The sequence below is a fragment of the Daktulosphaira vitifoliae genome, unplaced genomic scaffold, assembly GCF_025091365.1.
Source record: "Daktulosphaira vitifoliae isolate Bord-2020 unplaced genomic scaffold, ASM2509136v1 Scaffold_1, whole genome shotgun sequence".
Lineage (NCBI taxonomy): Eukaryota > Metazoa > Arthropoda > Insecta > Hemiptera > Phylloxeridae > Daktulosphaira > Daktulosphaira vitifoliae.
The window spans coordinates 22,967,024-22,994,288 of record NW_026099572.1 but is presented as its reverse complement, the minus strand read 5'-3'; the positions used below and the strand labels follow the sequence as shown (position 1 = coordinate 22,994,288).

Sequence of the window (27,265 nt, the reverse complement as noted above, 5' to 3'; positions counted from 1 at the left end):
TAAAACTGCCATAATTTTTTTAAAAATGAACAAATCAATATAATTTTGTTTTTTTAGATAACTTAGGTATTTCACTATCATTTGATATATTTTTGTGAACATTTGACCCTTTACCTACCCATAGAGAGGGTTTCAATATGGCAACTTTAAAGCTTATGTAATATACTTTAATTTGAAAAAAAAAATTTGACCTCTGGCTTGTCTTCATAGTGAAAATGACTGCCGTCTTCAAAATTATGCAATTTTTGTAAAAAAAAGTCTTAATATTATATTTTACATTTTTTAACTTTATGTTGCTATAACTTTTTAAAAAATGCATGAATCAATTCTATTATTTTATGATGAATACTTTATATATACCTCTTTCATTCGACATACTTTATTTTTTTAATCGGGCTATATTCCCTTTATACAAGGGGGTTCAAACCTTTAAAAATGCATATAGAAAGTAAAAGTTTTGAAAATGTTCCGGAAAGATTGACACATTTATATATACCTTAAATTAAAGCACTTTTTTTTTTTAAACGGATCCAATTAAAAAAAAAAAACAACTAATAAATTTTGGCTTTTTTAAATTTCATTGATACCCACCAACAACGCTTATTTCTTTTCTCTTATGATATTTTTTGATCTCAGTAGTTTTTATATAAAGTGTACACCACACAAACCGCCTCTACATCGTCCAAAATTAAGTCCATTTTTTTAAAATCATACACTCAAAAAATAATAAATAGGATTACTGACTACGAGTCAAATGTATAATAAGTTGGAAACGGGCTTATAAAATTTTAACACTTTTCCCAATGCGTCGCAAACGCAGTGTTATAACCGTACAATGTGTAACCGTCGTCTAAAACACGCATTTCAAAATTGCTTGTTCAAAAACGTATAGTGTAAAACCAACTTAAGGGAGGTTATTTTAGATTTAAGGGAACTAAACCTTTCGCTAGTTACGTTAATGTGAATTTAGTTTATCAAAACAAAATGTTTACCAATAATTTCATGAAATTTTTTTAAAGAAAGTTAATGAGCAGAAAAAGGTTTCAACTCAATATTTAACTAAAAATCGCGTCAATTTTCAAAAATAACTGATCATTTTCAAAAGTGTTCAAGTTATAAACACAAACCCCACTTCAGATTATTGATATGGTAAATTTTTTTGATTTAGCACCTCGCTCTAAATAGTTTTGACTGTTAATTTTAAATTTTACTGCTAACAATGGGTTATTTAGTCATTTTAGTTTATACAAGCTATAATTTTCCAAATAATTATCATAAATATGACTAGGAATTATATGCATTTCTAAATTTTGTTTGAGTTACTCTTGAAGTGTCTTAAATTTTTACAACTTTATTATAAGATTATATAGTAAAGCACAGTTGTCTAAATAAAACCTATATTTAATCTACCAAAACTACTATTTTTTTATTTTTCACTTATCCCCTTTTGTTTGAACACCATCGAATTATAACAATAGAGATTTAATAGTATTTTACTGGCAACAAACGTTCGCAAGAACTCGTTAACTATAGTCATAATTTTTTTTTCTATTATTTTTAACTTTAATTTCTATCTCGTAATAAGATTACTATTATGTAATCGCAAAACCATTATTATTTATTTATTTTGAATGTAAATATAAATTTTATGTTGTTCCGTTACATTTTTATTTGTGCTAGTGCTATCTGCCGAAAAGATCAAACACGAGAATAGTATGTATAATTTTTAATAATTTTTTTTAAGCTTTACAGTGGGAAGTCGAGAAATAATTGGTAATATTGTTTCCGATATGCGTATCCAAGACTTTTTAATATTTTTTTGTGGCTTTTGAGTTTAATATTTTTAATTTTTAAATTAATAGTATTTTTAATATAGTTTTAATTTTATTTAATTAATTAGCCACAAGTGATTAATTCTTATTATATAATTTGTATAGCATGGAGTATACGATTAAGGTTTAAAACCTTAGACTTTAGACTTGATGGAAAACTGAATTACATTCAAAGAAATTTAAACTTAAACTATTTGGATTTGTCTTTCATTAAATCCGTTCTTTGCCTTGTTAATATACATAGATTTCAATGAGACTTCTACCAACAAACTTTCGTTCATTTATATTTGAATTATTATCAAATAATAAATAAAAAAAGGGGGTAATACTTTATTTAATTCAGTCCTGGGAACCGCCCTTCATTACCTATCTCATTTAGATTTGGTTATTAATCAGTCAATATATTTGTTTAGTTCATTCTACATTTAATCATATTAATGTAATAGCTGGTTGCCTTTTAATTTCTAATCTTAAAGACTTAATGTGTCAAAATGATAACAGCTTATCACTAGACAAGAAAATTATGTGTTTTTTAAATATTATATTAATCACTCGTCGTTCATATTCAAGTTTTAAATGAGAAATGTCAGATTTTCTTTAAAAATTACACAATTTTAATTTACAACACAGTCACGATTATTACATTAGAGTAAGATTTATAGAATAGATTATTACAAAATATATTAAGATTTTACCATCTAATAATAATATTTAAAGTAATTCATAAAATATGAACTTAAATAGCCTATTTCAAATAATGATCTTACAAAAATTTACTATTCAATTTTATTCTTCTTCTTCTTCCTCACCTTAATCCCAACTACTTGGGGTCGGCTAAATATTAGATTTTATTAATAATTTTAATTGAAATAGTTATTTGAAATTTACTAATTTAATATAATTAATAAATTTACATTGATTTAGTTGACTAAATTTTTCTTAGTAGAAGGATCATCAAGTTGAAAAATGTTAGTTTTTTTATAACACAAAAAACATTTTATAAAAATATTAAAAACTTTTTAATAATTTTTAAATTTTTACAGAATTTGAATTGTTGTAAATCCAATTGGTTAACATGGGTGAACGTAAAGGAACAAACAAATACTATCCTCCAGACTATAATCCTGCAGTTGGTGGATTGAATAAATTTAGAGGAACTCATGCTTTAAGAGAACGAGCTCGAAAACTCCATATGGGCATTTTGATAATACGTTTTGAGATGCCATACAATATTTGGTGTGAGGGATGTAATAATCATATCGGAATGGGAGTGAGGTTAGTAAAATAATTAACTACAAGTTTTATAATTTTTTTACAAATACTAATTTTATACTAAACAATTTTAGATATTTTATTAAATAATTACAAAATTAATATAAAATATATATTAAATTTCAATAAGTTAATTTAATAAAACAATTTCTCTTGGATTTCATAAAAGGTAATTCAAAAATTGGTCCGTGTAGTTTAAAAGTTTAATGGTAAATATAACTTTTTAAGTAAAAAAATCTCAAAACCAAAAATGAATTTGTATCTTAGATTGAAATAAAATATTAGTGATGGGAAATATCGAATAGAAACTATCGAACTCTTCGATAGTTGTCCACTATTCGAACTATTCGATAGTCATTCAAAAAATATTCGATAGTTACACAATATATTCGAATAGTTTTTAAAACTATTCGATAGTTTATGCTAAAAATAAACTATTCGGTTGTATAAATACAATTTGAATAGTTATACGATAGTTTAAAATATTTGAAAATGACAATCACTAATTTTTACTATTATTAATTGTATAATAATTTATTTATAAGTATTTGTTAATTATCTCCTTATTATAATTAAGTATACTTCATAAAAAATTTTAGGTATAACTAATCGAATATTTTTTAAAAATATTCGGTAGCCTATTTGAATAGTTTATGCTAAAAATAAAATATTCGGTTGTATAAAAACTATTCGAATAGTTATTCGATAGTTTAAAATATTCGAAAATGCCCATCACTATAATCTTAATTTCATTGTTTTGATACATTATTTTTAAATTATTTTCATTTAGAAAAAAGTAACCTAATATTTTTTCTATGTCTAAACACGCATTAACTATTTCTAGTTTTGTTTGAAATACCGTTTTCAAACTGAGTATTTGAAATTAAAATAAATTTATAATTATTCAATTTGTAATTAAATTAATTTTACTTTATTTTTAGATATAATGCAGAAAAAAAAAAAATTGGAATGTATTACTCAACACCTGTATATCAATTTAGAATGAAGTGTCATCTTTGTGATAATCACTTTGAAATAAAAACTGATCCTGGAGTATGTCAAAATTAATTTTAATTTGGTCCTTAGTTTACAAAACATACTATTAAATTTTATTGTTAATATTTAATGGTTAAATTTTTGTGAGTAATTAAAATTATGAATTTAATTTTTTTCTCTAATTTACATTACAGTATGTTTGGTATTACTTACTATTAATTTTTTTCTGAATTAAAACTTGTATTAATTTCTATGTAAATTTGAATAGAATTTAGACTATGTTATAGTTAGTGGAGCACGTCGTCAAGAAAATCGATGGGATCCTACTGAAAATGAACAAATTGTTCCAGAAGATAAGGATACTAGTAAACGTTTGTTTGATGATGCTATGTTTAAATTAGAACACGGAACTGAAGATTTAGATAAAGCAAAGAAGGCGGCACCAGTTCTTGTAAAACTTCATGACAAACAAGATTCTAAATGGAATGATGACTTTGCTGCTAATTCTTTGCTTCGCCAACAATTTAGAGTAAAACAAAAAATAAATATTTTTGCTTTTAAATTGTAAAAATAAATTTTGTTTAGACAAAGAAGCAAAAGATTGCAGCTAAAGAAAAACTTGATAATAATCTAAAAGAAAGATTATCCCTAAGTATTCCATTGGTAGATGAAAGTGATGAAGATGCAAAGATTGCTAAATTATTAAGTTTTCAAACATCTGAAAGTAATTTATTTTTTATACATGTAAAAAAAAAAATTTTAGTGTACATTTTTTTAATACGAATTCAAAATTTTGAACTCTCAAGATACGCATTACTGAAAAAAACATTGCTTAATAATAATTGCTTAACTATGACTAATGCAACATCTTTTTAAGTCTAAACTTAGCAAAATTTTCGTTTTCAGAAGTTATTAGTATTCTAAGTTTTATCTCCCCTTTTCCTCCCATAAAATAGTTTCAATATTAGTTTTTTTAATGGAAACATTTAGTACCAGCTTACTATTATTAAAATGGTCTAAGAAAATTACTGATTGTTAAACATTTTTTGAACTAATAATTTGAAAGTTATTAACACAATTATGAACTATAAAGGTTCTGCAGGATCCTAGTCATTCAATGGATGTTTTAATGAAACATGTATCATTGATCCTAGAGCCAGTTAATTCCAATTTTTGTGATTAGTGAGCATAGGTACACCTGCTTGTTAACAGTAAATAGGCCCTCAACTCTTTATACCAAGTGAGAGAAACTTGTCAACAAAGTAGTATTCTGAAAAGTAAAGTTGACATTTGGGAAACTTTATGATGTGTCCAATGTCAAAGTATTTAGCTTTACCATAGTACCAAGTACTGCTGTGGTGATTTTTGTAGAAACAGGATTAATATACCACAGAAGTAAAAATCAGGCATCCAATTAAGGGAAACTTTAAAGAAAAAAAATAAAAACTATAAGGCTTCATAAAAAAATGTTGGGTAATTTAAAACCTTAAAACTAGGAATGAGGTATTTAACTATGAAACATGGTAGTAATAGGAAACTTTTTGATGATTCATAAACTAACAAAAAGAGGAAAAAGAAGTCAACCAGTGAAAGCTACGAGTTATTATTCCTCATTAAACTAAAAAAAACTCAAAATTCTCTTGTATGGCTTTTGGGTATGTCTAATGGATAATAAAGTCTGACCACTTAGGCAGTATCTACACCTTCTCTTATAATAACTATAACTAAACTAACATATTAATATAAAGACTAAAGGTAAACTGTAGGTATTTCTGAACCATACTATCGCTCCCACCCTGATGTAAAAAAGCTAATATCTTGTAAAATACTGGTTTAAAAGTACTTAACGATAAGTCATTTGCTTATTTGTTAGTTTATTCCACATTTATGTTTCCATTTAAAAAATTAAAGTTCATACTATTTACAGTAAAAGAAAAGGAGATAGAANCAATTAAGGGAAACTTTAAAGAAAAAAAATTTGTTAGTTTATTCCACATTTATGTTTCCATTTAAAAAATTAAAGTTCATACTATTTACAGTAAAAGAAAAGGAGATAGAACTAATTTTTTTTTGAAAATTATAGAACGTAAGATATTTATAACTTNAACTAATTTTTTTTGAAAATTATAGAACGTAAGATATTTATAACTTCAATTAAATAATTCAAAATATAATTTCTTCTCAAAAAATATTGAGCGAGACATAGTTAGCAAATTACTTTGTATGTATGTTAAATCATTAATTGATTTTTGTTAAAAAAAATTATTAAATTTATCAATATAAAATGCTTAATTACTTTATTTTGTATAACAGGTACTGCATCAAAGCAAAAACAATTTATTAAAGGACTCCGAAAATCATCTAAAGTAACTCCAAAAAAATCAAATAAAAATTTAAACTTAAGAATTATTCAATCAACTACAAAAGTTCAAAAAGAGAATTCATCATCATCCACATCAAGCACCGTTACTAAGAGTATTTTAGCTCCATCTCTTGTATCTGTTGATTATGAATCATTATCTGAATAGTTTTTATGTTAAAACAATAAATAACGTTATTAATATTTTTTATAACAAGTTTTATTTTTGTAAAAATATTAAACAATAACATAAAAGACTTTTAAAGATATTTAACATTTTCTGATTGAATATTATAATACAATCTCTATTTTTTATAATTCTTTTCAACCAATGTACATGCTTTTTCATATGTACCAAAAAAGATTGCTCCACCTAACATAATAAAAGCAACTCTTGGGAGAAAACCAGCAAATAACCTAGAAAAATGAAAAAAAATTTGAACCTTATTTTTTCTTATAACTACATAAATACATCAAACATCGATACCACACTTCAGAACTATAATATCTCAAAAAATTTAGATTTAGAACTCTAAATTATAGTTCATTATTCATTATTTAAAGCAATTTCTAAAAGAATGATTTTTAACAAATTTAATTTTACATGTGGGTGATATAAAGTTTTTTTTCTTTAATCTTATATTGTATAATTTAATTTTATGCGTTGTTACACTTCTGAATTGGGACGTTCATATTATATTTTTCTCTTAATAGTATTTAATCATGATCAGTAGAATCATTTTCAAAAATTTTCCTGTTTTTAATCATATATTATACATTATTGAATTTATAAACTTAATACATAATTAATAAAAAGTTTATTGTTTTTTTTTTCAAGGATTAATGTCCTTAATATTTAATTTAAATTTATGTGTCAACAATAATTTAAAAATGGACATTCATACCTAAAATTATAAAATGTATCACTGTTGGCTTATATTAAGTGATAATTAATTTTGTTGAAAAATAATAAAATATCAAATTTTAAGTATCATATATGATCAAGAGGATTTAGCTTTATTTTTGTTTTCTATAGATTACTAATTAATTGGTAGTATGTTTTTTCTAGGATGGAACAAATACCTATCCTGCCACCCTAAAATGACACCATTGTTTTATTTTTTAAAAGTCTCATTACTAATTTTATTAAATTTTAAAAGGTATTCAATGTAAACTTTACTGAAGTGGTTTTAGCCAAATTCATTAATGAATATTATAGTAAAATCATAAAAATAAATAATAGGTATAATAAACATTTTTTACCCGTTTAATCCTCTGGTTTTATAAATATTTTTTATTACTGTTGTAAATTTTTGATCTATAGTACTATTAGCTAACATTATTTGAGTTTTAGTAACATCAATTGGCGTAGTCATGGCTGCAGATATACCTCCTAAAAATATATAGATTTGAATTAATAAGATAAATTAAAACTTAAAAATAGCAATACAGAGGATTTAATCTATATCATAATTTCAAAATAATAGTGTTTAAACAATATGAATTCATTTATTTTAAAGTACATGTTTATTAGACAAGTTTACTGAGGTGTCATGAAAAAAATTATCTCCAACATTTCAAAGTACTGAAACACTGCTGAACAAAGAAATATTACAATGATTATTGGGTCTAATAAACAATTTGTAAAATCTAAGTGGTAATCCAGATGTAGTTTTAACTTATTAACATTTTTTTCACATTTATTTTTATTTATTTGTAGTACTATTAAAAATTATTTTTTATTTTTATTTGAAATATACTAGTATTTAACACTGGGATTAATTTCTCTTATAATAATTTTCATTAAATATTAAACATTTGGCAATAAAAATATTAATTTTAATAAAAAAATAAATTTTATTTTTGATATCCTTACTGGTAAGAACAAATTAATAACTGCTTTATTTGTTGTGTTTAGTAACTTACAGAGTGTTAAGTAAGTAAGGAAACAGGTTAATTGTTACAAACAATGAGAACAATAGAAACCCATTTCCTTACTTACTGAACACCCTACATAACATTACATAAAAAATTATGCTTACTATTTGTTTTCTTAAATTACTACAGTATTTTATAATTAAATTTAGTAAACAAAATACCCAAACTATTTTTATTATTAATAAATTTAAGATGTTTCATAACCAATGCCATTCATTTTGGCCCTTATTTGTCAATGAAATTAGAAGTTATTAAAAATAAATTAACATTTAGATGAAGATGATAAATATTTTTTTAATATTAATATGAAAATGTAAAATACTCTTTTAGCTGTATGAGCAAATTTTTTATCCATTTATTTATAAACTATGAAATAATAAGCAAACCAAAACTTCATTTTTGTATTCACATGGCAAAGACACACAAAGAAAATGCTTCACTTGCTATATTCTTACTATATAGTTTTTTTGATAAGCCTTAACTGACTGACAAAATTAAAAATATCATAGTTCTTATTTTTGTATAAATATTAACCTGCAATTGAACCACAAAAAGCGACTTCTAATGGAGTTAATGGTTTACCAGTGAACAATTTATACTCTTTTTTTAAATATTCCCAAATTGGAAGTTGTAATACTGAAAATGGTACGTCTCTGTAAACTGTGGACCAAAAACCACGGTACAAGCCACAAATTCCTTCACCTCTATAAGCATTCTTAATTATTTTTGCTATAGATTCTTGTACAGGTGATGCTTGACGTCTTTGTTTTACAATTTCTATAGGGACTTTAGTTATACAGCAAACCTAAATGTTAAATATTCAATAAAATTAATTAACAGCTCATTAAATGAAACTATATTTTTATGTATAAATTTCATACAAATATATTAAATTTCTCAAAAGAAATAAACTCGTTAAATTATGTTACTTGGAATGTTTTAACAATCTAGTAAAAATTTATCTAAAATTATGTTATACACTTAGGAATATAAAATTATTAAAAAACAAGACACTCTTTTTCTAGGAAACTATCAAATATTTTCAATTTTTGTGAAGGAAAATAGTGTTTGATTCAAAAACTTTACAATAATATATAGTTAAATGATTTTTTTTTAACACATAATTGAAAAGTTTTTTAATTAAATATTTCACTTCTTCAAAATTGAAAATATTCAATATTTTCTGAGAAAATTAATGTTTTGTGATTGATAGATCACTTTGTGTTTACTTATCTAACTAATAAACTATAAATTAATTTAGAAATAAATTAAAAATTAATCCTAATTGTATTCATTTATCTTATTTTTTTCTGAAATGTCGGTGTCATTTTTAGTACTAAATGTCTCCTAGAGAATTCTGATTTTTATTTCATATTATTTTAAGCTTTTAGATTTAATTTTTAACATTTTAAGCTAATAGTATTGTAAGACATTAAGGTATTTAATTTAAAATCATCTGTATAAATTGGAAGTTATAGAGAATAAAAATGATACTGACTCTTGTCAACTTTAATATTTTCCCATTCAAATTTTTAAATAAAAAATACTATAGGTTGTTTACTTTATCAGGAGATACAGATGACAAGAAACAAAAACTCATTTTCAAAAATATGAGGATTCATAATACTTGCATGATTGTATGGCATAAAAATTTAAGTTTGGCCTAGCCTTATAACTTTTATAAATCTTACCCATTAAAATGTATAATGTAATTACTTTATTAGAGTCTGGTTTCAATTAATCCTATGATAAAATAATTTAATCATTCAGTGTAGTACCCTATTTTTTTTTTGCACATTTAATTTGATCTAATTCTAATGGTAAAATCCATAGAAAAGTATAGTTTTTGTTAAGAATAACGATATATGAAGGGTACATGGAAATACAAAATAGTAAATTGAAAAAATTGAATTTTAAATTTCAAAATGAGATGTTATTTTAGTACTATTAGAATAAATTATTTTTTCCATTAGCTTGGCATCTTAAAATATACATTATGACATATTAAATATTTTGTCACCAAAATATCAATTAAAAATAAAAATTGATTTATCTTGTTCATCCGTGTACCCTTTATATAGTAAAAGCTAGCTTTTAATTCAAAAGTAAGTATGACAAAAAACGTTTTTTTAACCATTCATTTTATTTATTTTAAAGATTATACGATTAATCTCTATTTAACTAAAAAATATTTATTTAATAAAACTATTTTATATGTCACTTAAAATACATATAATTAAATAAGAAAAATAGAGTTTAATTTAAGGAAATTGAATCTTTAAATATACAAGAAAATTTTTAGAGACAAACTAAAAAAATATAGATATAAATACCACTTCACCAACAACGCTTCCACTCATCTGAACAATTGGAACTAAATTACTAGGAACGTTAGAAAACTGATTTTTAAAACCATCATAAGTTCCAAAAAATAATCCAGCTAAAAATATAACACTTTACATTTTCAATTCAAACTACATTTTAGTGTACCTCTAACCTGTTAAAGGTGCGCCAATTATTGTCGGGGTCAATCCTTTATAAATACCTCTAAAACCTCCTGATTGAATAAATCCATATTGACTCTGTAGCCGAGTTTTTAAAGTATCTAATGGAAAAAGTGCAGTATCTACAATAATACCAGCGGCTGCACCTCCCTAAAATTAATTAGTTAAATACAATAATGTATTTTGACAAAAAAAATTCAAATTTTTAGTTTTGTAAAAATAAAAAAATTGATTTTATCAATATTTCTAATTAAGCACAATATTAGATTTGAAAAAAAAAACCGAAATATTATTTATGAATTTGGACATATTCATAATATATTTTGAAATTTAAAAGAGAAGTATTATAGCTTTTATGAAATTTATATACACCAAGTTTAGGTTTAAATGCAAAATTTCTTTAGTCGACCTAGATACTTTAAAATTTTCATAGATTTAAAATTACAAAATATTAATTTAAAACTAAAAAATATAATGACTATTTAATAAAAAGTCACTAAAATTATTAAAAAATGATGATGGTACTATTGTTTACGAAATATGTGTAAGTAATTTTTAAATTTAAATTTTCTAGTTATAAATTAATATCATGAATAATATTAGTCATGAATGATAAATTCTTATTATATGTTTATGGAATTTATAAATATTATTTTACCTTACTGTAAATTAATACATTTGAAGACGATGTAATATAGTATTTAATGTAATAATGAAATTATATACTTTGTGTTACATATATGTAAATCACTTTCAGTTTTACAGCAACTTTTTTATTAGTTACAAATTTAATAAAATTCACAATTATCATTTTTTATATGTTGAAAGATGAATCTTCTTACATTTAAAATCTATTTAAGTTTTGAAAAATTTATATTTTCAAATCTGTTTAATCAAATCTAAATTATAACAATTAAATAGATACAATTAAGTTCATAATAGAATAACTAACTAGTATAATAAATTTAGTTTATTTAAAGTTTAATTATAATTTTAATAAGATAGCAAATATGAATTTATGGTAAGGAATCATGAAATTGTTTGAAAGCGTAGAATCAAAATACACAAGCCAAATATAATACAAAACTTGATTCATCTTACAATTAATGATGTGGAGAAAAGTCGAATTCCATCAATTGAAAACGAATCTAATTCATGAGATGTCATTATCATATATTAATAATTTTATTTATATACTATTCAAAAAAATTAGCTTAAAAAAGATCTAAATGAAATCAGTTTTCATAATTAATACATATTCTCAAAACCGAAAAAGTTCAAGTCGTTAAAAAGTAGTCATTTGAATAGTCATCGTATTGTTCTAATAAACAATTTGTATCACAAAAAGTACATTAAATCTAAACCAGCTGCATGTATGTGATAAATTCATATAAAGATTAAGTGTAACATTTTAACAATTTTATTTTAAAAATCACATTCTTTCTCTTATCTATACTATATATCTCTAACTACGAAGTGATAAGATATTGAAATTCGTGTATCATTACTTTTGTTCCACAAATTTGTTAGAACGAAAGTTGTCCACCCAAAATTTACTTGTTAATTGTATTACTAAATATGCGATCTAGATCGTACTTTTACGATAATTAGAGGTAATGTACGAGTACGATACAAAAATTAGGGTTGTACGTCATAATAGATCTTTATCAATAATACAGATTTACTTGAAAATTAATGACAGTAAATTCTTTTTATTGTATGACTGAATTAAAAGACTATTAATTTCTAATTAATCTTAAATACTATTTGTTGTTATATAGTATTATTAGTGATGGATTTTGAACATTTTTCTGGAGGTCAGTGCCATGCTAACTTTCATTAGCACACAAGGAAGGGCAGTTATTTATTAGGCGACCCTAATATGGTAGAAATTTGAAATATTTATCTATTGAAAAATTTTATATACATCAAACGCTATATCTGTAGTAATTCAAATTCCATTTACAAAAGAAGAAATTAAAGAATGTTGGAGATATTCACAGGCTTTGTTATTATTTCGATATTAAAATATAAAAATAAAGGGCTAAATATGGTAGAGCACGAGTAAATTACTTCATATGATTAATTATTATATTTTATTGTGGTCGTGGTGCAAATATAATAAGGTTGTTTTGATAGTTCATGATGTGAGATTATTCTGTTGACATATTAAATTATAAGAATATGGTTTTATGTGCGTTAACACAGCCTTGCACCATAAACTTCTTCCTCGAGTGGCGATGGCAACAGCACGAACGTCTCCTTCCTAGAACTTTTAACATACCGTGTATTTTTACAGTATAATAAAATTAATTACAATTATATTAATGAATTCGATTACTAGTAAAACCGTATTGACGAGGATGCAAGACAGAATTAAGTGCGGATAGTTGAAGTGGAGAGAAGCGTCTGGCGTCTTATGCGATAAAAAAATTCCTATGAGGCTAAAAGGTAAATTCTACAAGACTGTAGTGAGGCGAGCTATGATGTATGGTTCAGTGTTGGGCAGTTGATAAGAAAGTAGAGCAGAGAATGCTTAGATAGATGAGTGGAGTGACTAGAGAAGATAGGATAAGGAATGAGCATATAAGAGGGAGTATAGTTGTAGCGTCAATCTTGGATAAGATGAGAGAAAATAAACTTAGATGGTTTAGTCATATTATGAGGAGAGAGGATTCGGAAGCTGTAAGAACAGTTATAGAAATGAATGTTGAAGGAAGAAGAGGTAGAGTAAGACCAAAAAAGAAGTAAAGGGATGCTATTGAATACGATATGAGGACAGCTGATGTGGGAGATCGTGTCAAGTGGAAGTTTAGGATATGGGTTGCCGACCATAAGCAGTTGAGATTAAGGCGAGGAAGAAGAAGAAGACTACTAATAAAACCTTATTATTTAAAAACGATCAATACTTTTCTAGTAATTAAAATCGATGACAGGGGTTAATAACTCACCTTTTCGTTGTCATTATCTAAGCTCTTAAAATAAATTGCAGATAGGTAGTAATAATTAGAACATCGGTTTAAGAATTGCAAGTATCACGAAGCGTACTGTAATCGAGATTGTTTCTGACTCACTTTCCACCATGTGTTAAATAGCTAATTAACTCCACTACTCTATTTCATCTGTTCTACGCTATTCTACTCTATCCAATAACTACTGCATTACTGTGCTGATGCACTAAAAAAAGGAGAAAAGAGAGACTGCTACCTTAGCCTTTTTACTTTATAAAGTTGATAGTCTCTTACTTTATGATAATCTTAAATGTCTTACTGCCTTTTAGACTATTTTATTATTTATTACACGGTAATCATGACTTGGATAACCATTACATGAAAATATATATATGTAAATTACAAAGCATTTGATATCAGTTTGGTACATAATACCATTTTAGCGACATTGTACTTTTCTTATAATTTACATCCAAATACTTTAAGAATTATTTAAAAGTAATATGCGTAGACATAAATAATTAAAGTCGCTTGCTACGCTCACACCAACTCCCTTTTTTCATATCTCAAGGAATAAAAACCCTATAATTCAATTTACTTTGATGCAACCCCTATTTTTAAATTTGATGTAATAGAAAAAAAATGTTCTTATATCTTTTCTTTTAATTGATAAACTATTTTAAATAATTTTGATATTACTTAAGAGGACGGTATACTAGCAAACGAAACAACAATATTATCGAGAGAATGCGCTTTTAGATGTTTTACAACCGAACTCTTCAATCACCCCTAGTCCATCATTCCATATAGCATGCGGGCATCTGTACGACCGCCTAATATTATTTTGGAGTAGCACATCATTCTAATATTGACTGTTACGCTGTGCGTAACATATTATTTTCATTGATAAAGGCGATAATAAAGCTCACATAATATAACATAAAATTAATATGTAATTATAATAAAATATAATAATATTATTATATGATATTATTTCAAATGCTACCGCTTATTAAAAGTTAAAGTGTTATGAATATCACATTTGTAGTTAATAATTTATTCACAATGAAAAATTTAATTTTATATAATTTATTGTGTTATGTGAAATATATAATAATAATATCTAGTAATATGTATGTAGTTAGTACTTAGTTAAGTTTAAAACATTGGATATTATTTAAACTGTTGGGGAACTAATTATTTAAATTTTTTCTGATTGTTAATCGATTCTTTTCGACCGAGAATAGAGAATAAAAGTTTTTTTATCTTTTAATACAGTGTCACTATTCATGACACAATCACCTTTAATTTACAGTCATCTGTTAGAATTTAGTGCACTATGGTTTTACCTTGAAAATAGTCAGTATAGAGTCGAAGGAAAAAGAAGAACAAAAATTAATTAAACAAATTTTTAATTATTTTATATATATATTAATTTTTTCTTGTGTTTTTTGATATTTTTTTGGTTCTTTTATATCCGATTTGAGCAATCTCTTTGGGAACTGATGATTTACAATCTCTGGGAGTAAACACTCCATGTAAAACCTATGAAAGTAAAATATTAGTGACTTTTTACTTATATTTTTTAACATTATATATTATTAATTGATTGGTTTACATTCTAAGTTGGTTTGACATTTTTTCATTCCAAAATGTTTGATTGTAGTATATATCCTCTATATTTATTCATTTGTTAGTATAAATTACAAAAAACATTTCTCTCTACGTGTAGAGTGTAATTGTCCAATTACTTGATAAAAGTACAAGTGGTCTTCTTTTAACTTTAATTTAGTACTTTCAAACTTGCAATATAGTAACTAAAAATTAAATTTGTAAGTTTTTAAAAATAAATATTACTTAATTAATTTGATACTTACTAGTTTAGTGGTATTTCATTCAATTTTCTACATAAAATAATTATTCGTCTTATAATAAGAACATTAAAAAATTGAATATAAATTTAAGGTATAAATTTTGAAGTATGTTTTTCAATATCTAAATAATATGTAATACATACACACATATATTTTTATAAATATAATCGATTCTTATTATAAATATAGTCTCAAAATGATGTGAAAAAAATTTTAATTTTATAAATCAAATATAATCAGAGTGAAAAAAATATGGATCATCATAAGCAGCCAGCTCTAATGACAGCAAATTTGTTTTTATATACAGCAACAAAAATTAAGTTATCAAATATACTTACGACTTATTTTTATGGAATCTTTTCTGGATATTCTTCATTCTTAATTAAAGTTTAGTTTTTGATAAAATATTTTTTCTTTTATAAACACGTTGCCTTTTAGGTGACATTATAAGTAACGCGAGTTACACAAAATACACAAAACGTGGTAAAATTTAAATATCAACTTTCAGTTTAACGTTATAATGCAAAATGAAGCAAAAAATAAAAGTATAAATTTTTATTTGGTCAGTATAAAATTTGTGAAAGATATTATCAAGAAATAATATACATAAACGAATGTATATTAGATACATTTGTTTATACCGATTATCAAACAAACGGATATAGAAATCATAAAATAAATGCCATCTCACATTTATAAAAAAAATAAAAAACACCTTTATCATATATTATTTTTCTACCATTTCGTTCAAATTCAATTTCCAAAGAATTATTATTTATAACTAACCTTAAATTAAGATAGTCGTGAAAAACTTGATATGTGCAAAAATGTAAATTAAAAATGTTTATCTCTAAATTAATAAAATACGCAATAGCAGATTTTATTTTAGATTAAAAAATTTGAATGTCAAAATGTTCATGTAAAATTTAATTTAAGTTTATACTCACTATAATGCAAGTAAACTTAGTGCGTATGCCCTCTCAATACATATATAAAATAAATGTATTATGTAAGGAGTATTCTATGTATCCTAAATATAATTATAGTCAATCAGAAATTTGTAAAATGCTGTTTAATAACGCCAAGGCCTATTATTCGTGTTACAAACTTTTTGTAAAACTGATACATGTCTTAAAACTCACAAAAAATTAAATGATATAATATACAATGTATAAATAAATCAGGACCGGTGAACTTTACAACCATACTCAAATTTTTCATGACCTTTATTTTTTTGGTAAATAATTAATTTTTGGAGAAAGAATATCTAATTTTGCCGGCTACTAAAAAGATGGTTGATCCGTCCTGCTGCCCATGAATGTAATGTATACTGTGGACTCATATTCGTAACAAGAATGTTTTCTAATGTTACAAAATAAAACTCCACGTAAATTTCTTTCAGATTACCGATCAATTGATATTTTCATTATTATTTACATGTATAAATGAACACAGTTAAGTTAAAATTTAAGTCTCGTCACCCGTCAATAATAACAATTATTTTACAAATTTAGAGAAGCGACTGCTAAATGGTACCCCGGTGCGTCGATACAAAGTATAAAATGACTGGTTTTGATCATTGGCAAGGTAGTAGTTGAAGGGTGAGGGTAATCGGTTACCGTCATTCAATGTAAAATTCGTCACGTTATAAATGCCACTAGGGACCGACACATGTCGATAGACAAAAATTCATTATTTTGCATAAAAACTGTTTTGCGCGGGACTACTTTATTTGATGTGTATCGATGCTAGAGTCCTTAATTTCTTATCAAATTATAAAGGAGAAAATTATATGTGATCTAGCGTTTTTATAATTTAAATAGCGCAACTCTGAAGCTATTTATCAAATACTTAAAAAACCAAAAAAATAGTTTAATAGTAAATATAAAGTACTAGAAATTATGTTAACAAAAAAATGAAAACGCTAGATCACAGAAAATTTTGTCCTCTATAATTTGGGTCTCTAGCATCAATACATATCAAATAAAGAAATCCCGTGCAAAACATGTTTAAAACCGTTTTTCATTCTCTGTATGGCGTCCTCTTAATATTATTTGACCAATTTTCTATTGATAATTTGCTGTGTAACATACATTAGTCATCAATTGCACAGGTAGTTAGATATTATCCATTGAATAGAAATCTTATCTTTAATAATTCATGTCTATTAATAGATGTGTACTCTTATATTCAACTCAAGTTTACTGTGGTTCATTACTGAATGACCGGTGTGGGAAAATTGTCTTAATAACTACCATAAAAGTAATTTATAACGCATTGAAACTGTATTATACAATTACAGTGTTGCCTCTGATATTATGAAAACTAAATTAATGATGAATTATTATGTTAAATTCATATCTTTAAACAGTTTAAAGCAATAACATCAATGGATATTTTAAACATATTTATAAACAAAATATGTTTTATGCAAAAAAAATGTATTCATGTTTTTAAGGCTCTCTGTAATTATTTTAACATATGGGAAGTTACCTATTTAATAAAATGTTTTTTTGATTTAATGTATATATTTTTATAAAATAAAATATAATTTTTTACTCTCACTTCATTATATTTTTTGTCATGATTTGTTTACTTTGATAAAATGTATAATATATACATATTCTAATATTTATCTCAGGAAATGTTTTTTTGTAGAATTTTTTATAAATAAAATATGATTTTGTTAATAATTTAAAATGACCATAACATTTTGTAATGCTGGCTACACTGATGCCATTGCATAATCATTATAGTGATATTGTTTATATTATAAATCTATGGAACAATAAGTATTATTTCTGTAGCCTGATCTATTGTTTCTTTTGGATTTTCGTAAATTTTTGAAGGGAAAATATTCAAAATGGAAACAATGTAAGTATTTATATGTTATAATGCTTACATAATTTGTAAGTCGAAGTGACTGTTATTCGGAAATCCCCATTTTACAATTTTTATTTAAAAACTTATTAAAATATTTCTATGATAATTCTAGTTGAATATCCATTTTTCATATTATTTGAAACAATTTAAAAGGTTATAAATTGAATGGGTTTATAATAATAATAATATTTTATATGTTAATAATAATAAACCCAACCATAAAAAAGTAGTGTCCAATTTTGTTAAAACTATTTTTTCTATTTCATGAGTTTATTAATTTATCTTGTTTAAATTACATGTATATATTTTTTTATTGAATAGGCAACAATCTTTTGGATGATTTATTAATAATTTATTATGTACTTATTTTTGTATGATTATAAAGAAAACTATAGTCATAAATAGTTAAATATAATATATAAATAGATGAAAGTAGAAACATACACTAGTACTCAGATACTGAATTATTAAATATGGCCTGTCATATCTTAATAAATATATTCTTGATTTCTTTACTGGTATTATTTCCAATCATTTTTTAGGCACATTTCAACTGAAACAATGCAGTATCATTGTCCTTACAATCCTTCTCATTGTATGCCAAAAAAGACTGTACAAAAACATATTGTCAAGTGTCCTGATAAACCTTCAAACTATGTTAATTGTGTTTATAACTTTATGCATGCCATGCATATGAGTGAACAAGAAGTAATTTTTAACTTTATAACTAATATTAATATTTCTTCTTAACAACAAATAAAAATGTAAGAAAATATATAATAACTTTTTTTTATATTATACATAATTGAACAATTATTAAAATTGTATTAATCTAGACTATAGAATTGTCATGTTAAATAATTGTCAATAATTGATTATTGTTTATAATTAATAATAACATAAAATAAATATGAAGATGTGGAGTTATATAGACGTCTTAAATTTTAAATAATCCTAATTCATTTTTAATATAGTTAAAAAGAGCATTTTTATTGTATCACAAAATTTATCTAGTTTAACAAACCAAAATTTAAGCTTTCAGTAGTAAATCAATATCTAATTATAATTTTTTTTTTTTAACTTTGAAAAATGTTCATTTACAACATAGTCAGATCAAAATGAAATCTGCATATAAAAAGTATACTTTTCTCTTTGTTTTATTTTAAACTTGATTCAAAATTTATAATCTATATGAAAATGTTGTGCTCTTATATTTTATATAAATAAAAATCTTCACCCATAAAATCTAAATGTTTAAAGTATGTAAAAATTGTTTTTATGTATAAATACATAAAATTACTTATTTTTTAATTATATAAAAAAAGTAATATTTAATTGATTAGTCTTAAAAAAAAAAATTTTAAAAAACAAAATTCACTTAGTATTTTTTAATACAAAGAGATAAAGTTTCCACAAAATTTGAATAAAAATAGTTATTTAATTTTTAAGTTTTTTTTAATGTTTATATTTAATTATTAAAATGCATTAAAACTAATATCTCAATTTTAAGGCTCATGAAAAAGTATGCCCGGATAGAGTATTATTTGATACATTTATCTATTCATCAGAAGATGTTAAACGTCCAGTTCCTGTTATGGAGAATGAACCACCAGAATATGAATATGAAGAATGCTGGGACAATGTATAATTTTGTAGCATCATATATAATAAATTGATCTCTTCATCAATTATTAAAATTTATAGGCTGAAAGTGTCGATGTTTTAAAAACAATAAATGAAACTTCAACTGTCATGAGAGCTAAACATGGACTTACAAAATCAGAAAGAAAACAACATCGCGTACAGTTGCACCAAGCACATGTACAAAATGTTAGATCACAAATTAATAATTAATAAATATATAAATTTTATAGTGCATATTTCTTTGAAATTAGTTATATAAATTATATTCAGAAAATTTTAAATTTTAATTGTTAAAATTTAAAATAATTTTCATTTAAAATTGTTTTTATGCCCTAATTTATTGTAATTATTTTATTTAGTTAAATTAAAAATTTTATCTTAAAAGTATTAAAATATTCTAAATTTAGTTTGTTTTGTATTTAATTAAATTTTATAATAATTAATTAAAATTGAAATAAATTTTATTTCAATTATTATATGATAAAATAAGATTTTCATTTTATATTTGTAGGAGAAATCTCGAGTGGGAAATTCTTCAAGTATTGGTACAAATCATCAGCAAAATAGCAATCAAAATTTAAATGTATGTATCAAATTTTATAAACAGTGGTACATATAGAGATTATTTAATTTACAAAGTAAAATTAATGTCTATAAATAATTAACCTATATATATTTCCTTTTTAACAATAATTTTATTGTCAACCAATGTCAACTTAATTTTTTTTAAATGGCAACATATATATAACTAGCTTATAAAATCTAAATAAGAAAATGACTGATCAATTATAACTTTTGGACAAGTATTTTAAATGTTATTAGCATTTTAATATATAGACTAGAAGTGAATTACGTGTATGATTATTTTTATCATTGTATAATCTTATTGCCAAGGTATAATAATCTGTCAAAAGTTGTTATTGACCAGCCATTTTCTTTTATACTTTGTAAAAAAATAAAATAATATGGAATCCAGTTTTGTTAAGTGGCCTTAATAAAACTTGAACATAGTTTTTACAAGGCTGATAAATTCTAAAAGTTGGAACATTTTAAAATGGGCAGGAAGGTCGTGGAAATATTTGGGATTTTGATGATTATATTTTTTTAATTTGATTATAGCCAGCATATAATTTAACTTAAATATTGGTTAAAATAGTAACTTTAAATTAAAATATTTATTTATTCTTGTGGATCAGTAAATTCTCATTTGTTAGTAGGCATTTTTGGCTCATGGATAGTCTATTGCTAACCCTTGCCTAACTTATTTTGAGAATTCTAATTGATATTAAAAATAATCTTGGTTTTGATAAAATTAACCGCCCTTCCAATGTAAAAATATTTACATATTGTAGACCAAGTATGAAATTAAAAAAAAAAAATGGAAAAATCAGGGAGTTTAAAAATATTAAATTTGTGGCTGTAACCCAGCTTAAAAATGGGAGATCTATTTTTTGTACATAATATATTCTGGAAATATTTTATTTAAATTTGATGACAAGCTGAATAATTAATTTCTTATTATTTTATTTAACAGTCTGTAGTGACTTCAACAAGAAATGATCAAAAGAAAAATGTCATCTCAAAACCAATGTTTATAGGCCAAAGACCAACATTATAATTTAAACAATGTTCTGATATTTTATATTCAAGCTTCCATTGTTTTAATTTTTGATACAATTTAAAAACTAAACTACAAGGTTTAATTATTAATTGTCTATTAATTAATTGTTTCTTTTTTAATTGATAAATATAATAAATATGTTTTATAAGTGAAAATTCATATTAAAAATATTGACTATAACTACATTAAGAATTTTCTTTTTAGTAGTTTTATTTAATTTTAAATTAAAATTGAAAATCCTAATTTTTGTTTAACTTTGATTTGATTAATTTAAAATTGACAGTTTGTATAATTTTTATTTTTTATAATAAAATATTTTTATAAAGTATGTATTATCTTTGCTTTGAGCGTTTTTTGAGATTTGGGCTCATGGAGGGAGCTACATTAATGAAAAACCTGATTTTACTCATCTCAATTATTATAATATCTTCTAATCTAAAACTAGAAATCACAAATAAAAAAAAAAAAATGGAATTGTATAAAACACTTGTTATATAAACAATATTTTAGTTTCGATTCAAATCTGAACAGGTATTAATTTTACTATAATGTTATATTTTTTTGAGTCTGTCACCACTTAATTTCAGTTTTCACTGGATATATTTTAATAAAAAATATGCCAAAAAATCACAAAAAGTATTTAGTTAAAGAAAAAAAAATAATTCCTCGTAAATGTTGAAAAGATGACCATTTTTCTACTAAAAATCTTTAATTTAAATCAATAAAATATAGTGACTAGTAAAACGTGTTGATGTATTGATCAATAGTTCTATCATTTGACCATAATTACTTTTTAATGTGATATTCTTGCTATTCCATCTTGTAGTTTATAACTTCTGAATTTTTATCAATTTGTCTTGTTTAGTGTTCCGTACTCCATTTCTCTCATAAGAATCAGAAAAAAATACTGGAACTTTATTTAATAATTTTAATATATCTTGAGCAGTTAAAAACACTAGGTGACATCAGTTACAATTGAGTTTGGTATGTGAATATGGCAATGCGTAAAAAGAGATTCTGGTGCAATTTTTTCGAATACGCTTGAAGATTGTTAAACTCCTGCTCATATTAAAATCACCATCATATGATTCTCCAATCAAATGAGTTAAAGAAATATTTAAGGATTCTAATTCTTTATTTATGACATTATACACTGTTTCTCCTGTACCACGTTTTAATTCTGCTAAAGCAATCATTTTTTCAAAGTAAATAGTATATCACTTTGTGGTTGTTAAGAGTGAGCATTTACAAATGCAACTTTTGTTTGGTGATGACTACTGAAAATAAGAGGAATAAAAAGGCTGAATTTTGTACTACATTCTTTACTTATTTAGTCAAATTTAGATTCAGATGATGAAAAATAACATTTTCACTTGATCGATATTGATAATTTAAAACATCATCTGATAGACTTAAACTAGGATCTATTATTTTGGAAGACTGTAGGAAATTATAAAACATTTTTAAGGTATTACTTTACCGATCATTTGGCTACGTTTGGCTATCATAATTTTATGTTTATGAATGTCTGACCTAAGAGTCCAGACCTCCATTATACGCACTTCTATTTTTACCAATAAAGAAAAGGGTGTTTTTAACACCCTTATATTAGTTTCACATGAATGTGTGGAACTCTCTACACACCACGTGTTATTATCTCGCGTATCCCGTCGTTTATGGCCTTGAGACTAGACTGTCATAACGCATTCACACGTTTTGTATTATAACAAACTAAGTGTTCCAAAAGAATACATAAAGAACACTTTCGTCATCTGGCGTTATAAAAATAAGCATAGATTAAATACACATAGATAGGCCACGACATTCAGACAATTGGCAACCGATTTTTTGTTGATTTATACCCGTAAAGATAGCGCTATATATCCTCTCGTAAATATTAAATATTTAATAATAACTGTCTAGTTTGCTGATATTCAAGTAATAGTCACGATTATTGATGTACGGGTAACACCGTTAGCGCATATTAAGATAAGAACCAGTTATTACTAAAAGGCGATTGCTATTTGATTTAAATGAAACTTTTCGTTTTAAATACAAATTCGATAAAACATGTGTTTTTTATTTTATTAATATTGATTTAAATTTGACTATTATTTAATTTTCTTAATTTTCTCTGTTGAAAATCTTAACATATTACATAACAATTTCTCGCTACCGATTTGTCCACTGTCAAGATTTTTATATTATTTGGTGTTTAATTTCTTAACTTACCAGTAATCAAGTCTAAAAAAGATGTTTATTAATAATTACACATATTATAAGGTTTTCATGTATAAAATTGATGTGTGTAGCGCGAGGTTCACCGGATGTTCCTCCGGTAAAGGCGCTACGACCGAATCGACCGCTTTGACAAGGTCAGACGTAAATATACTATTTTTATCTACCAATAGACTGTAACAATCGACCGGAAATTAACTTTCTGTCGATAACAATAAGGTCTTTATAATAAACTGTAACCAACACTTTTCAACGACAATAGTTACAGCGGACTGTCTTAGATAAACTACTCTAACTTTATTTTTATAAAAAATTTTCCAGAGACCAAGTCAAATCTAATCCCGCTAACACGTAACTGTGAATAACCCAGGTAAAAATTCACTGCTGTCATCAGTGAAATTCGTTCAAATGACTATATGAACAATAAAAATTTGTAAGGGAGACTTCACCGTTCCAAGTTAAAACTAAAATCTAATATACAGTAGAACCTCATTAATCCGGACTTGGCTTAATCCGGACAGCTGTCTAGTATAACGAAAAATACGCAGTTTATGCCGTAGACTAAAATAAACATAAAAGCAAGTTCCTCGAATTTCCCATAAGTACATATATTCTTATCTACCGTCATTAAAGTTATCATAAACTAATATCATGTTGCAATACATATATATTGTATATCATACAAAGTAATTAGTGTAATATAATATTCTTAAATCTATAATACGAACATGTTTTTTGGTTATTTTGTTTAATCCGGACTTTCATTAAATCAGACAACCTAGAGCCCTTATTGGTTCGGATTAATGAGGTTCTACTGTAATTAGAAATAAAACTGAATCGGCTCAAAGCCTCTTACCTTAACTTCTCTCGGCCGGTTTAGATTTCGTACTAGGTCTAGTTTTCTTTAATAATACGTTAATTTCAGGACTTGATTCTAAATCACTCGTAAACTTTCTTTTTCTCACAACTGCTTCATTATTTTTAATGTCACCAAACAATAAATCCTATAAGTTATACATGTATTAAATCTATGATTATTGAAATAATAAATTGNATATTATATCTATGATTATTGAAATAATAAATTGTTTTATAATAATTACAGTCTTGCGAGGAGTATCTGAAGAATATTTTGTAATTTTTCTTTTAACAATAATTGATGACTGGCTAATAATATCTCCTTCTGTTAATGTACTGAATCCAAGTAGAAGTGAATCTGGAGACTAGAAATAAAATAAAATTAGGAAAAAAACTGTTAACCTTTTTAAAAGGTAAAATAATTACCGATCCTGTTGGGGATACAGAAATGTCTAAGAATTCATCATCTGAATCAGCTGTACATGATGCATTGCTCTCAGATAATGTTGACACTGATTTAGAATTATCTGAACGAGCAGTAAGAGAACCACTGTCCTGTGAATTAGGATCATGATCTTCAAGTGGATCTCGTCGTCTTACACGGAGTTTGTATTTTGCAAACTAAAAACCATAAATTACAATATTTATTTTCATTAATATTGAATTTCTAGAAAATTATTAAATTTAATAGTAAATTTGATATCTAACATTGATCGTTCTTTTTAACTATAGCTATTTAACAATACATAAATAAGAGTTTAGAGATGAATAAAAAATTTAATTAAATTTACTATAATAAATAAACAGACTAAAGTTAATGATTTAATTTATGCTGGGATTAATTAATATTAATATATTATTAATACAAACTTCACAGTTTAAGAATGCACAACAGTATGGAATCTTGCTTGACATAATTATTGTACAAATAATATACAATTTATGACTTATACAAATTTGTATGATTATATTATTTAAAATATCTTTTTAAGTTTTGTGTTTACATAAAATAATATATTTTTAAGGATTTAAAAAATTATTTTGTGATTTAGTTTAAATAAATATTTGTTTATTTAAGGTATTAATAATAAAAATATCTATACAATTTAATTGTTGTTGATATATTAGCCAAGGAAAAATTAAAATAGTTACATGCGTTTATTGTATATCTTACTTTAGACATCACTACAACCATACATTTTGATGAATTTTCTTTTTCGATTAGACTGTTCATAATTTTTATAACACATTTCAATGGGCTATCGTTTATAGTTTTTGAGTTTCCCTTGATTAATCTATAAATAAAAAATAATTTGTCTCTCTCTAACTCCCTCTACATCCTATTTTCGTAAACCCCTCAAAATATGAGTCACCTGGAAGAATTTTCCGTTTTCTGCGCTTTAAATTTCGCGTTCTTCGACTGCAGTCTCGAAACTGGTACTGTTCAACAGAAATTATTGTTTCACATCTTTTGCGACCTCGATGAGGATTTTTCGGCACCCTAATTTTTTTTTAATTTTTAATATTGTAAATATTCATTAAGTAATATATTGAAATAGAATATAAACACATATAATGATCAGTATTAAATTTTAATTTGAAAACAACAATAATTTATGAATAATTAACCCAACCCGTATTACTGTAGTATTTATGTTAGTACGATTTAGTTAGTTAATTAGTAAGTGTACAACTAATAGTCTGGGTAAGCAATTTTCAATAATGTTTGATATGATGTTGTATAAAGTGTCACATAAATATAAAATTGTGAATGATTTTTATTACATTATTCATTTAATAATGACTGTAAATTCTAGAACTTAAATTATATTATTGTAGTTATTCGTAAAAGTTAAGTGTACAGTCCACTCCAACACGTCACCGTGTCTCATCCTAAGTAGGAACCCAATACAAATACAGGTTATAATGTTACAAAGATTTTAATATTTGTATTAAAAAAGCCCTTGAAAATGGCTTTGAAATGAATATTAAGATTATTTTTTACTTCTTTTTTTTTGTAAAAATTTAATAACTTTATTAATATTGTAGTAAATTACAAAAAAAATAAGCTTGTTTTACCATTTTAACAATCAACGTTTTTTTTTAATTATTTTAAATATATAAGGATTTAAAAGTTATTTAATTGTCTTACCTTTTTTAATTTCAATTGTTGGATTTAAGTTTGAGTTAGCAATACAAATATGAATTAAATCGAGCGATCTTGGTAAATTTTTTAATGACAAAGTGTTAAACATATGACTTAATTTGATTATTCCTGATGTTGGATCTATTATT

At 24.5% G+C, this 27,265-nt stretch overlaps 4 protein-coding genes and 1 long non-coding RNA gene across 8 annotated transcripts; 2 read left to right on the top strand and 3 right to left on the bottom strand.

Annotated features, from left to right (window-relative positions):
- Positions 1 to 1,570: 1,570 nt before the first annotated feature.
- LOC126910373 (coiled-coil domain-containing protein 130 homolog) lies at positions 1,571 to 6,663 on the top strand. 3 transcript variants are annotated; one of them, XM_050692887.1, is made up of 7 exons: positions 2,346 to 2,481; positions 2,757 to 2,800; positions 2,876 to 3,107; positions 4,046 to 4,157; positions 4,369 to 4,629; positions 4,686 to 4,824; positions 6,414 to 6,663. In XM_050692887.1, the coding sequence occupies exons 3-7, from the start codon at positions 2,908 to 2,910 to the stop codon at positions 6,626 to 6,628; spliced, it is 927 nt and encodes a 308-aa protein (XP_050548844.1). In that variant the 5' UTR covers positions 2,346 to 2,481; positions 2,757 to 2,800; positions 2,876 to 2,907; the 3' UTR covers positions 6,629 to 6,663. The 3 variants fall into 3 exon arrangements, with proteins under 3 accessions (XP_050548845.1, XP_050548843.1, XP_050548844.1); XM_050692888.1 differs by lacking the exons at positions 2,346 to 2,481; positions 2,757 to 2,800 and adding an exon at positions 1,571 to 1,713; XM_050692886.1 differs by lacking the exon at positions 2,757 to 2,800 and having other exon boundaries at positions 2,330 to 2,481.
- LOC126910374 (S-adenosylmethionine mitochondrial carrier protein-like) lies at positions 6,662 to 12,302 on the bottom strand. The gene is made up of 6 exons (XM_050692889.1): positions 12,003 to 12,302; positions 10,895 to 11,051; positions 10,731 to 10,837; positions 8,932 to 9,202; positions 7,723 to 7,852; positions 6,662 to 6,876 (listed from the first exon to the last, which is right to left on the bottom strand). The coding sequence occupies exons 1-6, from the start codon at positions 12,072 to 12,074 to the stop codon at positions 6,765 to 6,767; spliced, it is 849 nt and encodes a 282-aa protein (XP_050548846.1). The 5' UTR covers positions 12,075 to 12,302; the 3' UTR covers positions 6,662 to 6,764.
- A 2,995-nt stretch (positions 12,303 to 15,297) lies between these two features.
- LOC126895821 (uncharacterized) lies at positions 15,298 to 15,832 on the bottom strand. The gene is made up of 3 exons (XR_007701725.1): positions 15,730 to 15,832; positions 15,471 to 15,669; positions 15,298 to 15,397 (listed from the first exon to the last, which is right to left on the bottom strand). It is a non-coding gene; the product is annotated as an uncharacterized LOC126895821 (long non-coding RNA).
- Positions 15,833 to 18,476: 2,644 nt separating this feature from the next.
- Positions 18,477 to 22,202, top strand: LOC126894287 (gametocyte-specific factor 1 homolog). Its single transcript, XM_050665198.1, has 6 exons — positions 18,477 to 18,600; positions 19,152 to 19,317; positions 20,120 to 20,251; positions 20,314 to 20,439; positions 20,765 to 20,836; positions 21,788 to 22,202. The coding sequence occupies exons 1-6, from the start codon at positions 18,590 to 18,592 to the stop codon at positions 21,869 to 21,871; spliced, it is 591 nt and encodes a 196-aa protein (XP_050521155.1). The 5' UTR covers positions 18,477 to 18,589; the 3' UTR covers positions 21,872 to 22,202.
- Positions 22,203 to 24,821: 2,619 nt separating this feature from the next.
- On the bottom strand, positions 24,822 to 27,256 carry LOC126893488 (uncharacterized). 2 transcript variants are annotated; one of them, XM_050663762.1, is made up of 6 exons: positions 27,123 to 27,256; positions 26,344 to 26,471; positions 26,145 to 26,265; positions 25,397 to 25,591; positions 25,216 to 25,335; positions 24,822 to 25,116 (listed from the first exon to the last, which is right to left on the bottom strand). In XM_050663762.1, the coding sequence occupies exons 3-6, from the start codon at positions 26,202 to 26,204 to the stop codon at positions 24,970 to 24,972; spliced, it is 522 nt and encodes a 173-aa protein (XP_050519719.1). In that variant the 5' UTR covers positions 26,205 to 26,265; positions 26,344 to 26,471; positions 27,123 to 27,256; the 3' UTR covers positions 24,822 to 24,969. The 2 variants fall into 2 exon arrangements, with proteins under 2 accessions (XP_050519719.1, XP_050519720.1); XM_050663763.1 differs by lacking the exons at positions 26,145 to 26,265; positions 26,344 to 26,471; positions 27,123 to 27,256 and adding an exon at positions 25,841 to 25,904.
- Positions 27,257 to 27,265: the final 9 nt, after the last annotated feature.

What these genes read in the sequence shown, in the direction of transcription:
- LOC126893488 (XM_050663762.1), bottom strand. Translation starts at nt 26,204, where the DNA reads ATGAACAGTCTAATCGAAAAAGAAAATTCATCAAAATGTATGGTTGTA. An exon ending in TGGTTGTAGTGATGTCTAAA is followed by an intron (nt 25,592 to 26,144) that starts GTAAGATATACA and finishes TATGGTTTTTAG; the next exon opens with TTTGCAAAATACAAACTCCG. An exon ending in CTGTATCCCCAACAGGATCG is followed by an intron (nt 25,336 to 25,396) that starts GTAATTATTTTA and finishes TTTTATTTCTAG; the next exon opens with TCTCCAGATTCACTTCTACT.
- LOC126910373 (XM_050692888.1), top strand. Translation starts at nt 2,908, where the DNA reads ATGGGTGAACGTAAAGGAACAAACAAATACTATCCTCCAGACTATAAT. An exon ending in CATATCGGAATGGGAGTGAG is followed by an intron (nt 3,108 to 4,045) that starts GTTAGTAAAATA and finishes CTTTATTTTTAG; the next exon opens with ATATAATGCAGAAAAAAAAA. An exon ending in AAATAAAAACTGATCCTGGA is followed by an intron (nt 4,158 to 4,368) that starts GTATGTCAAAAT and finishes AAATTTGAATAG; the next exon opens with AATTTAGACTATGTTATAGT.
- LOC126910374 (XM_050692889.1), bottom strand. Translation starts at nt 12,074, where the DNA reads ATGATAATGACATCTCATGAATTAGATTCGTTTTCAATTGATGGAATT. An exon ending in TTTTCTCCACATCATTAATT is followed by an intron (nt 11,052 to 12,002) that starts GTAAGATGAATC and finishes AATTAATTTTAG; the next exon opens with GGAGGTGCAGCCGCTGGTAT. An exon ending in AATTGGCGCACCTTTAACAG is followed by an intron (nt 10,838 to 10,894) that starts GTTAGAGGTACA and finishes TTATATTTTTAG; the next exon opens with CTGGATTATTTTTTGGAACT.
- LOC126894287 (XM_050665198.1), top strand. An exon ending in TGCATATGAGTGAACAAGAA is followed by an intron (nt 19,318 to 20,119) that starts GTAATTTTTAAC and finishes CTCAATTTTAAG; the next exon opens with GCTCATGAAAAAGTATGCCC. An exon ending in ATAGCAATCAAAATTTAAAT is followed by an intron (nt 20,837 to 21,787) that starts GTATGTATCAAA and finishes TTTATTTAACAG; the next exon opens with TCTGTAGTGACTTCAACAAG.